This window comes from Myotis lucifugus, unplaced genomic scaffold (genome assembly GCF_000147115.1).
Source record: "Myotis lucifugus unplaced genomic scaffold, Myoluc2.0 scaffold_13, whole genome shotgun sequence".
NCBI lineage: Eukaryota > Metazoa > Chordata > Mammalia > Chiroptera > Vespertilionidae > Myotis > Myotis lucifugus.
The window spans coordinates 4,873,916-4,890,672 of NW_005871061.1; the positions used below are offsets into that span (position 1 = coordinate 4,873,916).

At 37.7% G+C, this 16,757-nt stretch overlaps 1 protein-coding gene across 3 annotated transcripts in view; it reads right to left on the reverse strand.

The window, feature by feature from the left end:
• DIAPH2 (diaphanous related formin 2) overlaps positions 1–16,757 on the reverse strand; it is a 906,095-nt gene that overhangs the window by 460,600 nt on the left and 428,738 nt on the right. For all 3 annotated transcript variants that reach the window (XM_023750473.1, XM_023750472.1, XM_014452154.2), the window contains 2 exons: positions 16,322–16,423; positions 3,530–3,769 (listed from right to left, as the gene is read on the reverse strand). In XM_023750473.1, the coding sequence (XP_023606241.1) occupies positions 3,530–3,769; positions 16,322–16,423 (342 nt within the window). The remainder of the gene's footprint in view (positions 1–3,529; positions 3,770–16,321; positions 16,424–16,757) is intronic.

The window sequence follows — 16,757 nt, forward strand, 5'->3', positions numbered from 1 at the left end:
CCTCCCTTGGACAAGGGGTGTTCTTGTTCTGCACACTAGGCTAATTAGTTTCTCTTTCTAATTAGAATTGGAATCAAACATAGGGAGAGGAGGAGAAAAATGGTTGGAGCTAATACACCCAAAAGACAATTTCCTGAAAAGACTTTTGACTAATCCCTGCTCTTTGCATTCTCAAAGTTGCCATAGTTTCTGTTCTTTTAAAGGCCAAGTTCTTCCCCCTTTGTTCAGTTTCTGACTGAGCTACCTTATACCCTCCCATTAAATTCCATTTTTTTTTTTTTGCTTACATCAGGCAGAGTCACTTTCTGTTGCTTGCAAACAAAGAACCCTGTCTGATATAGTACCCACAAAGCTTAGTGCCTAGGGAGTGCTGAGTATTTTTAAATGTTCTGTTTTTATGCAGATTATATGTTATTATAAGCTGAAAACATAAACAAATGACCCTGTGGTGCAACATTGCTATTGGTTAGAATGTTAATAACCAGCAGGCAAGCATAGGCCAAGCGAACACTGGGACCTCATCTGCATGGAAATGATTTTTATTACAATTCAGCCCCCTAGTTTGGTGACTCACAAAGTGATAATTCACTGCTGAAAATTAACAAAACATTTCGTGGTGAGGGTAGTACTTATAGTAATGATACCCTTTAGTGATATTTGACATTTAGGTTAACCCCTCTGTTTTCCTTCTCTTCCCAAATATTGCAGGAGCCAACTGTGGCCATCTGAATTTTTAATATGACTTTACTACAAGATACATCTAATAAGTTTAACTGGCTCCTTTGTAGCTAGGTGAATATTTTAACATACTCTATAGCTTCTTGTGAAAAACGTTGAATTGCAGTTTTAAATTCACTGAGAAAGAAAATTACCATTAGAATAATTTAGGTGGTTGAATGGTATATTTAAAGCCCAATCAGTACTCTACAAAGAAAGTTCCCTGCACTATTTTTTAAGAAAAAAATAACACTAAGAAAAATCAATCAAGTAGTATTTTATAATATAGCTGGAATTTAACAGCAATTCTAGCTAATCACACATCAGTACTTAGTTAATTCAGTTTCGAACAGATTATAAACTTAAGCTATTTCTATGTACTTCAGTAAATTTCTGTCATTTTAGACATTTACATCTATTGAGAATCCTTTGTATTCAAGGAACGTTCCTAGACATTATGGGAATATCATGATATCATGCATATATATGATATTTCTCTTTCTTAATGACAAGATAAAAATCCTACTGAAAACTAGGGGGTGCATTTTAAAACATTCACCTCTTTCTCTTTTAGAACACCTATTACTACATGATAGTATTTCCCACAAGATTATTTTTTATTTTACTTGAAGTTGGCAAAAATCTCTGTGCTGAATCCTTTGAGCATCCCTCTAGTGATAGATGTCAGAGCAGCATTGTGAGGAAGAACTTGTATTTGACAGGGAGATGACAGGAAAAAGCCTCTCTCCGAAATATAAGATGCAACTGTAAAATCCTTCTGTGAGATTAATATCATCTTTTGTTCCTGTGTATAAATGACTTATTCATTCTTGCTTAAAAAAATCTGTTCATGTAATTAATTTGAATAGTGTGAAATTAAGACACTTAAAGAGGTACATTTTAGGAGTTTGTTTCAAATATTTTATATGAATTAAATGTGAAATAGGTATATAATACAAATTGCCAATGATATTTTTTAACTTCTAATATTTCTATAATCATCAACCAAGATTCACTCACTGTACATATAGCATGTACTCTAAACAAGTAGCATCTTGGTAAGAGATTATTTTATTATGAATATATGATATGCAATATAATGAAAAAGTCTTAAATATTTACTTTTGTCCTACAAATCTGGCTATGATTTATTCCAGTTTACTAGAAGCACTGCCTTAGTCTCTCTGGCATTATAAAATAATTTCACATGTCCCCTAATATCACAAGAAGAAGGAATAAGATCTTTTTTGACAAATTTAACATTCTGGGTGTCTTCCTTTCTTTCTTCCCTTATATCCCTCAAAAATAAATCAGGAGCAAAAAGATAGAATTCCATTATATATCCTATTATCTACAAATGCTATTCTTTATGTCTGAGTTAGAACTACCAGAAGCAAATCATTTTTGATACATATTAAAATGCTTGTCCATGTATATGTAATGCACATCTATTTAATGCATGAATAGAAAAGAAATTTATATCCATTCCTAGATCTAGGATTCTCGTTATAATATACTTCAAGAACTAACCAAAATTCTGCAATGTTTTCAGATGTGAGAGGAAAAAAAGGTGAAAGAACGGTGAGATGTCAAAGATAGATTGCTTGTTTTCAGATTTATTTTCATCTCTAGCTTTCTACAGGCCTTCACCTTAGCCTGTTCAGTTTTCTCTATAACAGACAGATCTTTTCTGAATAAGGTGGTTTGCTCTAGCCTAGAAAAGGACATACATAATCACTTTTGCACTTCTCTGTTTCTTTGTTTACTTTTCACAAGAATTAAAATCTCAAAAATAATACTATGTAATGGCCCAATCCAAACAATAAGACAATTATCACTTGATTTCTTAAAACTTTTTGTAAATGCACTAGATACGTAGTATATGCTTAGTAACACAACACTATTCAACCATGAAGAGTATTATTTTCTTAGAGTAGAATAAGCAAAGCACATTTAAGAAGTTTCTGGCTATTCACTGAATTTCATTCCTCAAATATTTTTTGGAGAGGCATAAAATAAGTACAAAGAGATTGAAATTCAAGATTTCATCTATATTACAAAAGCAAATTTTATTGATCTACAAACTCTAGTAATATTTGATCAGAAAGAGTTTACAAAATAATTAGCACAGTCATTGAGATTTTAATGGAGTTGAAAAATTATTTATCTGTGTTTTAATATATATATATATATTTTATACATGTATATATATATATATATATACATTTATTGATTTCAGAGAGGAGAGGAGAGGGAGAAAGAAATAGAAATATCAATGATGAGAGAGATTCACCAATCAGCTGCTTCCTGCACGCCCCCCAACTGGGGATCAAGCCCCCATGAGCCCTGATCGGGATTCGAACCATGATCTCCTGGTTCATAGGTCAATGCTCAACCACTGAGCAACACCGGCCAGACTATCTGTTTTTTGTTTTGTTTTCTTATATTTTTATTGATTTCAGAGAGGAAGGGAGAGGGAAAGATAGAAACATCAATGAGGAGAGAGAATCACCGATTGGTTGCCTCCTGCACACCCCTTACTGGGGATCGAGCCCATAACCCGGGCATGTGCCCTAGACCAGAATCAAACCTGGGACCCTTCAGTGGGCAGGCCGACGCTCTAGCCACTGAGCCAAACCAGCGAGGGCTATTTATCTGTTTTAATTGATATATAATTCACATATCATAAAATTCACCCTTTTTAAAACATACATGTTTTGGATTGTTTACTACTGCTATTCAGAATGACCCCTCATAGAGGAGACTTGTAAATTAGCATTATAAAGTGTAATAAATAAAAATGTTATCTTACCTTACAAAGGAAGTTGATCTTAAAACCCAAGGACTGGGCATTTCTTGAGCCTGAGTTCATGTAGTTTCCAACCAAAAGAACTAACTCTAAAAGTCTGTTAAAGCTTTCACTTTTCTTCAGTTCTTCACAAGCAAGAGTTACTGCTATGATGCTTGGTTTGATGTTGTTTACATGTTCTTCAAAAGTGAGCTTGAAAAGAATGCTATTGAGACGAGGCCGCAACATTTTCACTGAGCTAATCTGTAAGATAAGAAATAGTCTGTTATTTCTCTCTCTAGTGGGGATAATTAAATAGACAATATTGTAAAATTTTGCATAAAATGAATTCTCCCTAGGTTTAAAAATATTATTTTTGCTTGGTTTAAACATTCCAAAAGAATATTTGTATGAAAGTTTAAAAAGTAGCTGTTCAGTTCTAAACAAATTAAATCATCCAAATAGCATTAAGATAATATTACTGAAGCTAAACTTTATGTTAATTGCATAATCATTAGTCATCAATAGCATTTAAACTGCCAAGAATCTGTCCTTGAGGTGAGCTATGAAAACTTACAAATATGAAATTGAGTTGAGTGAATAGTTGGGTCACATATAAAAGATGTACATAATGACAGAAAATATGAGTAGAACCACATTTCCTAAGAAATTACCTATTAGTATGCTGTTTGAAATCAGAGGACTAGCTCTGATAGAGCATTTAATAATTTTTAAACCTAAGATTCCTGTTCACAAAATATATTAAATATTGATATATGGTCTAAAGATTTTCACCTATTTCACAGAATGTTGATTTTAAATAATTATGTTTTGGTAAAATCACATGAACTTACTTTTCAGTACATTATTTAAGAATTCTATATTGGTTTTCTTCAAAACATTTCCAGTTAGGTCTTAATTATTTGTGTCATAGTACTGGTGCATATTCTCTATTCCCTTTGGTATAGCTCCTATGATAATAACTTCTTTTAGTCTTTAACTTCCTATAACTCCAAGTCATTTAACTAGTTTTCACTCACAAATGAATTCTGGGAGAGAGGTGAGGGAAAAGTAGATGCACATGAACATACACATGCACACACACAATGAAAATAAATTATTAACAATCCTAATTATATTTATTTTCTGCACATGTAGCTTAGTTTCTTGAATATAAATTCCTGACACAGTTTAGGCACTAAGATATCTGTAGCTAACAGGAAAAAAAATACGCAACATAAAAAGTCCTTAAACCACAAAGTACCCTTCAAAAGCATCAAATGAGCTGTTGAATAGGCCACATCTGCTCTAATACGGAAGCAAGGCATAGTCCATCATTTTTCTTCTATGAAATAAACTTGCCCATTAACCATGGTGTCTGCCTCTCCAAAGATTAACCTTTGCCTTCTAACAATCCCCCTATATGCTTCCATGATTTTATAGACAAACTAGAGGCCCAGTGCACAAAATTCATGCACTGGGGGTCCCTCAGCCCGGCCTGTGCCCTTTCGCATCCCGGGACCCCTCAGGGGATGTCCGCCTGCCGGCTTAGGGGCAGTCAGACATCCCTCTCTCAGTCTAGGGCTCTCGGAGTACAGGACCCCTCACTCCTTACCACCCACCTGCAGCAGAGGTGAGCGAGGCTCCTGCCACTGCCGCTGTGCTTGCCAGCGCCTGACTTCTGGCTAAGCAGTGCTCCCCGTGTGAGAACACACTGACCACCAGGGGGCAGCTCCTACATTGAACATCTGCCTCCTGGTGGTCAGTGCTTGTCATAGCGACCAGTCGTTCCACAGGTTGTTCTGCATTCGGTTGATTTGTATATTAGGGTTTTATTATATAGGATGTATCAAAGTATGCTGGGAATATCTGCCTATTACTACACTGATATAGGTCTTATCACTTATCACTAGCCTTTTTATATGATCAAGGTAATATTATATAAATCATCATACTGTTTTAGTGCTCAGATGTTGGGTATAAGACATACCATCTTCTCAAAAAAGGTTCCAATAAAGCTTAAAACTCATAATCCAGTCACTTGAAAACTACAGCTAGTGATAAAACCAGCAGATGGCTCTAGGTGGGTAAACTGAAATTAAGTGCTGAAGATGTTCACTGAAGGAATAGAAAATTTTAAGCTCTTATGACTACAATGTTTAATGAAGTTTTCACAGTAGAGGAATGCAAATGGATAATAAACAAACGAGAGAGAGAGAGAGAGAGAGAGAGAGAGAGAGAGAGAGAGAGAGAGAGAGAGAGAACAAACTGGGACCAAAAGGAAGATGTAGAAAGAATGGTTGTGAGAAAGGTTTATGATAGGGTAAGGATATATGAGGCATAAGACTAGGGGCAGAATTTAGACAAAAGTACCTGAAGAGCCCATGTAAAGGCCACAAAATGAGAAGATAACCACATCAAAGTCTATGTCTCCATATGAAGTGTAAATCTCCTTATGCGTGTTTCTGTGGGAATTTCTCTAAATTTTTCCATGTTTTTTTCTGCCTTTACTTAGGCCTCTACCACTGCCTCCAAATTCCTCTGTATTTTTCCTTTCCTTTCACTGGTAACTGGCCATCATTAGCACAGAAGCATGTTTTGTATCATTTTAGATATTTAGGGAGTAGTTTTTCAGTGTCCCTCATGGTTAAAAAAGTCAGAGCTACTTTTCCCATGTGCTAGTCAGCATGTACCTACCTGCCCTTCTGGCCATGCTTTATAGGGCTGTTGGGACTCAGCTCACCAGGAGTGAGCCTTGGTCCCTAATCAACAAGGAATTTAAACCTGAGGCTGACATAGATTTTTAGTCTTACTTCAGTTATAATACCACTTGTCTTCATTCATATTTTTGTTGTTGTTAATCCTCACCCAAGGGTAATTTTTCCATTGATTTCCAGAGAGAGAGGAAGGGAGAGAGCAGTAGGGAGAGGTAAGAAGAGAAAGAGAAGGGAAGGGAAGGGAAGGGAAGGGAAGGGAAGGGAAGGGAAGAGAAGAGAAGAGAAGAGAAGAGAAGAGAAGAGAAGAGAAGAGAAGAGAAGAGAAGAGAAGAGAAGAGAAGAGAAGGGAAGGAAAGGGAAGAGGAGAGGGGGGAGGAGGGGAGTGGAGAGAAGAGGAGAGGAGAAACATTAATGTGAGAGAGACACATCGATTGGTTGCCTCATGCACACGCCCTGACTGGGCCGGGGATTGAACCTGCAACCCAGGCACATGCCCTTGACCAGGAATCGAACCCATGAACCTTCAATGCAAGGGCCAACACTCTAACCACTGAGCACACCAGCCAGGGCTTCTTCCATACTTCCATCCATTCGGAGCTTTGTATTTCAATCCTTGGCCTAACAAACCCAAAGAGCATGGATCTGATCTGTTTCAAACTGAAATAATATGACCAAAAATGTACTTTAATAATAATAGTAACAACAATAATAACAGTGATTGACATTTATTGAGTACTTTGTGCAAGATGCATTTTTACATAGTATTTTATTATATACTAGAGGCCCGGTGCATAAATTCATGCACAGGTTGGGTACCCTGGCCTGACTGGCGATGGGGGCCGATTGGGGCTGCTGGAGGTTGGCCAGGGGGAGGGGCTGTGGGAGGTTCTGATTGGGGCCATCGGGGCTGGCTGTCCGAGGGGAGGGGCCACGGGAGGTCAGCCGACAGCGGGAAGTTAGCTATGGGAGCACACTGACCACCAGGGGGCAGCTCCTGCATTGAACATCTGCCCCCTAGTGGTCAGTGCGCATCATAGCGACCAGTCGACTGGTCGTTTGGTCGCTTAGGCTTTTATATACATATATATGTTATATATATGTTATATATATATGTTATACATACTCTCTCTATATGTAGTTACTTGATTCTGAAAACAACACTAGGAAAAGATGATTAGCATTAGCTTCATTCTAAAGATGAGGAAAGTAAGGCACAGAAATACTAAGTAACTTGCACAATGTCAAATCACATGCTGAGGAGCACGAGAATTGAACTGAGGCAGTTAAGCCACAGAACCCAGACTCTCAACCACTACACCACACTGCCTCCTGAGCCATATTGGGAACAGTATGCATGAGCAGATGGAGCAGAGATTAGAGGCAGAGACACTATTAGTAAGTATTCAAAATGGCCGGAGAAATAAATAAGGAATGCGTGTTTCCAGGCTTGGTGAAGAACAGCGCTCATTATGTATTGAATACACTGCAAATATTGTGCTCTGCTCCCTTTAGCCAGTTGAAACATATACTTTCTATTAGAAATGTTATCACTGAAACTGTGTTATTGTAAAATCAAGACCCTATGAAGGAGGTGAAGCTATGGTGGGTGCATCTCTTAACAGAAGCAACAAATCAGCACACACTGGTGGTACTAATAGAATTTGATACAATCATAAGTGTGAATTTTTATGAACAGTAACTGATAGACAACAGTTGAATCTCCATTAAAGGATTTAGGTGTGTAAGGAAATGTCTTGGATAACTAAGGTTAGAAATCATAGAAAGCACTGAGCAACATCCCCAGCCACCGATACAATTATTAAAAGGCTCATGTCTCATAAAGGCACTTGAGTGGGCCTAAGTGATATAAGTAAATAAGACAAAAAACTCAGCTGAAATGTATGTTTGTTTTTAGTTGTGGTCCCTCACAGCATTGCTTTGTTTTATAATTCATCCCTTGAAGTGCTGAGGGATGCTGACCATGGTGTTGCATTATGTAGGGGATTTATTTGGGTTATGAGGTACTTGTCTATCAAATCACATCAAGCAGCTATCATTCCTTCATCTGATCTGCACTATATTAAAAAAGTGCATTGACAGCTTTAGTGAGAGCCGCTACAAGTGGGTTATTTCCCCAAAGAGTTGGACACAGTTTTGTTTATATATAATTTGAATTTTATACACTTCACTACCTATACAGCTGCTGAATATTGATCTACTGCCAAACGACCAAAAGAATCCAGAGAGAAAGTAAAGAGGCACCAAGTATAAAAGTCATGTGTGAGGGGGGAGGAGATGGCCACAAGCCACTCCTGCAGTCATGTGTCACTTATGTTTAAGGTTATTTCTGTTATTGCTTTTACACTGCTAAGAGACACACCTCAACTGCCGTCGTATCTGCGCCTAACTGATCTTCTAGTCTCTTAAAAAATATAACGTTAAGACTTCATTAGAATTGACAGATATATTTGTAGCAAATATACATTTGTTACATGTGTTTTTCCCAATAGTTAAATATTAGGACCCACTGCACATTGAATATATGAAATAATTTTGTACCAGTGACTATAATGAAGGTGATGAAAATGAAGTCACATAGATGGGTGGACTTAAGTTATACAGCAGGCAGAACTGCCTATGAAAGTTGTGAGATCCATACTCAATGACGGAGCAAAATTCTTCCTGTTAGTACGGAAATAAAGCAGAGACATCTGTGATTAAAGCAGGGACATCTGTGAGTCTCTGCTCAATGATTTTCTTACCCTCTTTTAATAACACCTCCTCGAGTGCAGGGTTTCTTCTACTCTTTGCTGCACTTCCTGCAGTACACCTAGCACCTGGCCTGGACAAAGTAATTAATACTAACATGCCTGCTCTCTGGAGTCAACAGCAAATGTCTGTGTATTACATGTCAAGTGAGATAAGAGCAATAGTTAATCTGTAAAATGAGGCTTTGGAAAAATAGAGTGTTGAAAACTGACTCTATACCAGAAAAATAATGATGTGCTGATAAAGAATATTTTCCCCAAAGATAGTGATATGTGGAAATTATGCATCAACAAACATCTACTTGCCTGATCTGGAACAGAACACAGTAACAATGTCTATCCCAAAAGACACTGTAAACTCAGAAGAATCATATTAAGAATTTGAGCAAAAACTTTCAAAACATCCTTCTGAAAACAGCTGTTTGAGGCCAAGAACGACCATGCACACATCTACTGTTCTGCTATGCTGTCATATTAGGGCTTACTGCCATAGGGAGGAAGGGGTTAATATTTGATTTTTTTTCAATTTAATGAAATGCAATCAATAGCAAAACTGATTGACATCCATAGACTTAATATGAATATTCAGTTTTCAGATGGTTTTTAACTTTATTTTTATGGCAAAAGCTGATGGAAATAAGCTAATCCTGTCACAAATGGATTATTATAAGAAATTAATGACATGAACAAGAATATAAATGCATGGATTTGAGAATGAATCATGGCGAGTTTTCTTTGCCTGATCTCAAAATTATTAAACCAGCTTTTTCTCAGATAAAATGAATGCACATCTAGAAGTAAGAGCAAGCATTCACATTGACAGAAAGAATGAAAATAGAAACAATCAAGGCATTACATATCAAAATGCTGAACACTCTGAATGCATGCAGATAAAATAAAGAAAAACGTGATTTTCCCAATGAATATGCAAACCTGAATAATGATTTAATATTAGTGGAACAGAGGAGCTACAATTTTCCATCCAAAGTAATTGCCTTTGATGATATGCAGGAGGAAAAGAAAGCTTTTAAGAATTTCCTTTTCACCTGGTTAAGCTATCTTGAATAGAGCTTATAAGCTCTTATGGGGCTTAAAAAAATTAAAAAGCACAGAGACTTTATAGTTGCACTTCCATCTATAGGCACAAATCCACTCATCCTTCTTCATATAGTTGTGTGGAAAGAGAAAAAAAGAAAATGAAGTGCACTGTCAGCAATATCACATAATCTGTGCTTTTGTTATAAATGCTTTTATGCACAAGGCTATCTTACCATCTTATTGTTAGATTATAGCTTTACAATATTTTAATTGAAAAAATGTGGGTAATTTTGAAGTCAGAGAAACAAAATACCGATTACGAAGAGAACTAATTATTGCCTTCTTTTTCTCAGAAGATGTGTTAGTTTAATAGATACACACAGTATGGGTCTCTATCCTCAGTGCAACACAAGTGGGAATTTCCATAGCTCTGAGGTTGGAGAACAGCTGAGCCACAAACACACTGCGAAGAGTCTAAGAGCTCCTGCTGGGGGTTCTAACAGGCAGAGCTTTCAAAGATCTGTGCTTTTTCCCCCAGTAAAGGTACAGCACAATTACAGTGATGTACCAGTGGGGAGCTATGCAGTCAATCTAGCCCCCTAAAGAAAAGAATTATTGATCATAGAAGGTGTGGGAACTAGCATAGCCCTCTTACCAGGAGGTCTACCTCTAGACAGAGGAAAGGTCCCTAGGTTGTTTTGTTTCTTTTTTCTTTGTCTCTTTTCTGGGGGTTTCTTTTTAACTTTATACATGTGAATACAAGAAACCCAATGATGTGGCCGCTAAGAAAATCCTAAAAAGTTTAGAGAAAGCTTAGCAGCCCAGTCCCTGTCTCAGATATGTTTATTTCTTTCAAAAAGTCAAAACCAGATTCCCCCCGGTGTTACCAATTTTATTCGTTTTTGTTAGTTTGATAATGATTTTATGAATCTGGCAGGAGTAAGCTCACTTCTGGAATATTCGTACTCATGAGATTCTGTTTTTATCATCCAGGAAATTATATAAAAATGCAAACTCTACAGGGCACTGCCAAAAGTTATATAAATAAAATCAAGAAAGAGTATTTATTGTTAGAAAATGCAAGGAAAGAAAAGTTTACAATCAAGGAGGCTGAATCCTTTAATGTTATCAAGGGCCACAAGGATAAGGAATTAGGCCTGAAAGGAGTCCACTTGAATTTGCCTTCATACTAATACATTCAAGAAACATTTAAGTACATACCTTGTGAATAAAATTAACATGACACATGCACTTGTAGAAATTGCAATCTAGTAGGGGTTTATAGACATTAAATTAAAAAACCTTGCACATAAACATTTAATTAAAAACCATAATTTCTAGAAAGGAAAAGAAAAACCGTGCTGTGAGAGAATTTAATAGGGAGACCTAATTTTGATTGATAGGTAAATGAAGGTGTCACCCGGAGAATGAGATTTAAGCTGAGACTCACTTAGAGGATAAGCAGGAGAGAGGCAGGCAGGGAGTGGGAGTAACAGGGAGCAGCATGCATAACTGGGCCAGACGCAGGAAAGAGCAGGTAAGTTTTAAAAAGTGAGAAATACAACGTGGCTGAGGCATAATGAGCAAGAAAGCAAACAGCAGGAGATAAAAGTAGGAGAGGTGGTAAGTTGGGATAAGGAGTTCATATTGTAGCCTGAGTGCCATCCAGATCACCGACGCGTTACGCAGATAAATAGTATGAAGATACAACAAAAATGCATTCTAAAAATGTCACATCGACAGCTTTGCGGAGACTGATTTGGAGAAGGGCAAGATTGCAAGCAGGAAAACAGGCTAAAAGTATATCATAATGGTTAAAGGCAATGATGATGCTGGCTTGGCCTACAGTGGTAAATTTATTACACAGATAGAGAGAAGTGAGTGGATCTGACGAAATTAGGAGGCAATAAAGGAACTCTCATAGATCTGTTTCAGTGCATTATTTAAGGCAGAATTCTGATGCTGTTCATTGAAGGTAAGGAAGTAGAGAGTCAAAGGAGCTAAACTTTGAAAAAAAAAACTGGTGCTAGGAAATGGAGAGGGGGAAGTAGGTATCAGGGACCGTTGGGGCCAATGAAGGATTTTTATTCAAACATCTATCCAGCTATCGATTCATTCATTTTCAGATTCTGAGTGACTGAAGAATATATTTTTTTTTTCTGGAGAGAAGAGTAGGGTGGAAACTGAAAAACTGAACAGGCAACAGAACAAGAGAACTAAAGTAGTCAGGGGATAATAATGCCCCAAGCAGAGATAAAGAAATTAGCACTTAGCAGAGCAACTCACACACATGCACAAATGACACACACAAACACCAGTACAGCACAGGGGTTAAAAGCTCTGTCTATGAAGTCAGGATTCCTAGGTTTGAATTACGAATCTACTACTTACTGTGTAACCTTGGACAAGCTTCGCAGCCTTACTTGGCTTGTTTCATCATCCATAATGTGGAGTTAATAATAGTACGAATCTCATAGTGTTGTGAGGAAGTCGTGAGATGCTATGCGAAATTTGCTTAGCATGGTCTCTTACACTAACTCCTCAATACATTTTGTTTCTATCACTAATAACAACAATAGTAGTCACAGTAAATAAAATATCCCTCTTTCTGAGGTTTGACAGAGAATCTATATATATAAAAGCCCTATGCAAAGTGTCCCCTCTGGAGTTCAACTGACCTGGAGTTTGATCACTCGCTAGGACATTGTGCTGACCACCAGGGGGCGGCACAGGATGAAGGAAGGCCCCAGCTGGCAGCTGGCAGCCTGGGATGGGAGGCCCCAGCCAGCAGCCAGCATCTGCTAGGGACCCTACTTGTGTGCAAATTTCATGCACTGGGCCTCTAGTAAGTCAATAAAAGACATCATAGGTAGAGACAACATTGTAGGGAGAAGAGATATTGGAGGCTCTGAAGCCAAAGTGCACGGAAGAGGTTAGGTTGCTTGTAGTAAGTGAAAAGAATGCGGAGGGGAGGGAGAAGACTTGAGGAGGGCAGGTAAGAAATGATAGAGCTGCTATAAAAAATGAAAGACCACTGAATAGAAACAAGTAAAATAACTGCTGAAATGGCAATGAGAGCCCTGCTGAGGTAAAAGCTAAAATGTCATAAAGACACCAATTCACTGAGTGCACCAACGAGAACAGGGAGATATAAAGCCAGAGAGTAAGAGGTGGGATGAGAATGCTAAGGAGCGTGGGTTTTATTCTGTAAATTTTGGGGGACACTGAAGGTTTTTGATACAGATGTCGTAAAATGACTAGAGATTTTAAGAAGACTACACTAATCGCTTTCATGGGGGAAGAGATCAAAAGCCTCTCTTCTCATTAGTGCAGATGATTCTACACATTTCCAAAGTTGTCCAAAATGTAGGTTTTTGATCAAATTGGATGGTTAAAGGGTATTTGGGTATAGCCACACAGAAGTGAATTGAATTTTGGCACAGACCAGGAGAAATATATTTTAACATAATTTTCACTTTTATAGATCTAAAATATGCTATTTTCAATCTCAGGCTTCCTCTTGGGTTTAATAATTGTCCTATAATTCAATTTAATAAGCATTTATCAGTTGTCTATTGTATATAAGACTTGTCCTAATCACTGCCAAGCATATATGCTTAAAAGACTGAAGCATAATATTATCTCAAATACCCTTTACAATATATAAGACTAGAGGCCCAGTGCACGAATTCATGCATGGTAGGCCAGCCGGCCCCTCCTCCAAATGGGGTGGGAGGGTCTATCGGGGGTCGGCAGCCAGGGGAGGGGCCATGGGAGGTTGGCAAGCCAGCCCCACTCCCAACTGGGGTGGGGGGGGGGGGTTGATTGAGGGCAGAGATGGCTGGGGGGAGGGGCCACGGGCTGATGGGGTGGTGGGGGCCCATTGGGGATGGTGCCGGCCAGGGGGAGTGGCCTCAGGCAGTTGGTCTGCCAGCCCTGCCCCTGATTGGGGTAGGAGGGCCAATCTGGGATGGAGCCGGGCAAGAGGAGGGGCTGCAGGAGGTTTGCCAGCTGGCCCTCCCCCCTATTGGTGTAAGGGGGGCAATCAGGGGTGGGCCAGCTGGAGGGAGGGGCTGTGGGCCGATCAGGGTGGTGGGGGCCTATCAGGGGCAGGGCTGGCTGGGGGAAGGGCCATGAGGGGTTGGCCAGCTGGCCCCACCCCTGATAGGGCTGGTTTGCTGGCCACAGTGGGCGTCAGAGCAACCAGTTGTTACTGCATTCGGGTCACTGGCTTTTTATATATATAGATGATCTAGACTTTATTTGGCAAATACTGATTGATACTGCCTTAGAAAATTCCCATAGCACAAACTACTTTGTAATGTCCTTGACGTTTTTCCCTCCAGACATGTAGCTATGCATGGGGAGAGTAAATAAGAGGACCAGGTGACTTCGTGTACACAGCACGATGATTATTTGCGGTTAGGTGCATAAACAAGAAATCTCTTCCATTTTCTATTTTGCTTTAAGTTCAGAAGGTATATTGCTTTTTATGTCCCCAAACTTCATTTTAGCAGTGTGGTACCAAGGATATGCCTCTTGAAGGACTTGCTTGGAAAACTAATACATCTTCCAAGATAAACTACATTCAGAAAAAAAATGGCTTCAGAGAAATTGTGTAGTGTACCTACTGTAAAACTCATCACCATCTGACACAGCTGAATTCTCAGATGGTACACAGCCTAGCTTCAATTACAATAAGAATTCAAGCAGCTTAGGTTTTAAGTATGAACTTTGGTCTAGAAAACTTCAGCATTTAATACTGCACTAAAGTGCTGCTATTTAATAAATAATATTTAGCCAGGTCAGATTAATTTACCTAAATCAAAAATGAGAGAAATATCTTCCTCAGGCACATTTACATGTTCTATCCCATCCCAAATATACAGTCCTGATTTGCTTTCCAAGGATTTGAAAGAATCCTCCTAGATCAGTGTATGCAATACCATATCTGAGAATTAATAAACTCTAAATAAGGGCAAGCAGTTAATGCACATGTTCAAAAGGAACATTCCCTGTCCCATCTATCACATTGAGACTTTAAACAGGATTTTTAAATTGCAAAGTACCAAATCGGATCAATTCAGATATATGACTATTAAAAGGGTTATAAAATATTTTGGATGAAGCTGACACTGTGTTGGGCTATTAGGTCTGATGGTAATTTGAAGTCTTCGCAGACAGATGGAAACTGTTCAGGGAGCCGGGGAAAGCTGGCAGCTGTACTAGAACTGCTTAATCCTATAGCCAACAAACTTGTATTGTGCATCTAAATCAAAAACAGCTCTTCCTCTGAGAAATTAAATAAATCATTATGCCCTTTTTTCTACCTTTTTTGGTGGCAATTATTTGAATAGCATATTTGGGGAGTACTTAAAACATATAACTGTATTCTTTAATACATAATGTATACCTAGCCATCATTTGTACCCCTTAAAATAAAGAGGGGATAAGTAAACATAATACATTTCAATAGTGATTTAACCTCACTAAAGCATGATGTGTATTTAGGAGATTCTTTTTCCACTTGAAACAGTGTATTTAAAACCTTTAGTGAATTAATGACACTCTATAGGAAATCTAAAAATTCTTGTGCTTTTTCTGACATAATATATACCATCACAAAAAAGTCCAGAATGTTGTTAATTATGTAATTAAGTACCCTTTTTATTAGCCTAAATTGGGGGGGGGTGCAAAATTCTATCATTAAGATCCAAATAGAAAATAAATATCCAATATAATTATACATATACTATTTTTCATATACTAATTAAATAGCAGAACTGGTATGGAGTAGTTCTTATGAGATATTTTGAAATATTTGATAAGATACAAATATTAATTCCTGTCCAGTGTGGCTCAGTTGGTTGGAGCATTGTCCCATAGACAAATGGTTGCAGGTTTGATTCCCAGTCAGGGCACATAACCAGGTTGGATTCCCCGGTTGGGTTGCTTGGGTTCCGTATAGGAGGCAACTGATCTGTGTTTTTCTATCACATCTACATTTCTCTCTCTCATTCTCTTCCTTCTTCTCTCTAGAAACAATTAAAATAATTAAATGTTTAAAGAAAATAAATATTAATTTCTTTATTTTTCAATGCCATGACAAATAACAAACAAGGAGGGTTGTTTGTTTGTTTTTTTGGTTGTTTTTTTGCCTGATAGCCAATATTATATTAATTATGTAGCTATATAGTAAAACAAAAGTCCACAATTGAACTTTCTTTTCACTCTTTCTGATAAGTGTTACCTCCAAGTTGAGTTTGTGGGCCCTTGGGCTACTAGATACGTACCACAGCTCCAAATTGTTCAGGCTCACAAAGGTCATCATACTCATTCTTCAGCTGCGCTAATTCATTGAGAACCTTCTGCTCTGGAAGATATTTAACAAGGTTCTAAAAAAAATAAAAGTATAAATGTTTAGTATTTTATTAGAATTATTAAACATGCACTAACAACTTGATAAAAAGTGATAAAATAGAATAGTAGATACATTTCTGATTGTGGTTCTGTTATAGTACTAGTTTCCACCCCTCTTCCTAAAATAACTTAACAAAACAAAAAAAAACCGAACTACAATTTAATGTGAATATATATAGTTACTATGCACTAAATATAAAAGTTAAATAAAAAGATCATATAACAATAAATGACATCACATAGCATTAAATTGACCAACTTTCAGGGTCTTAAATATATAACATGATTTTTAAGCTTTATTTTCTATGA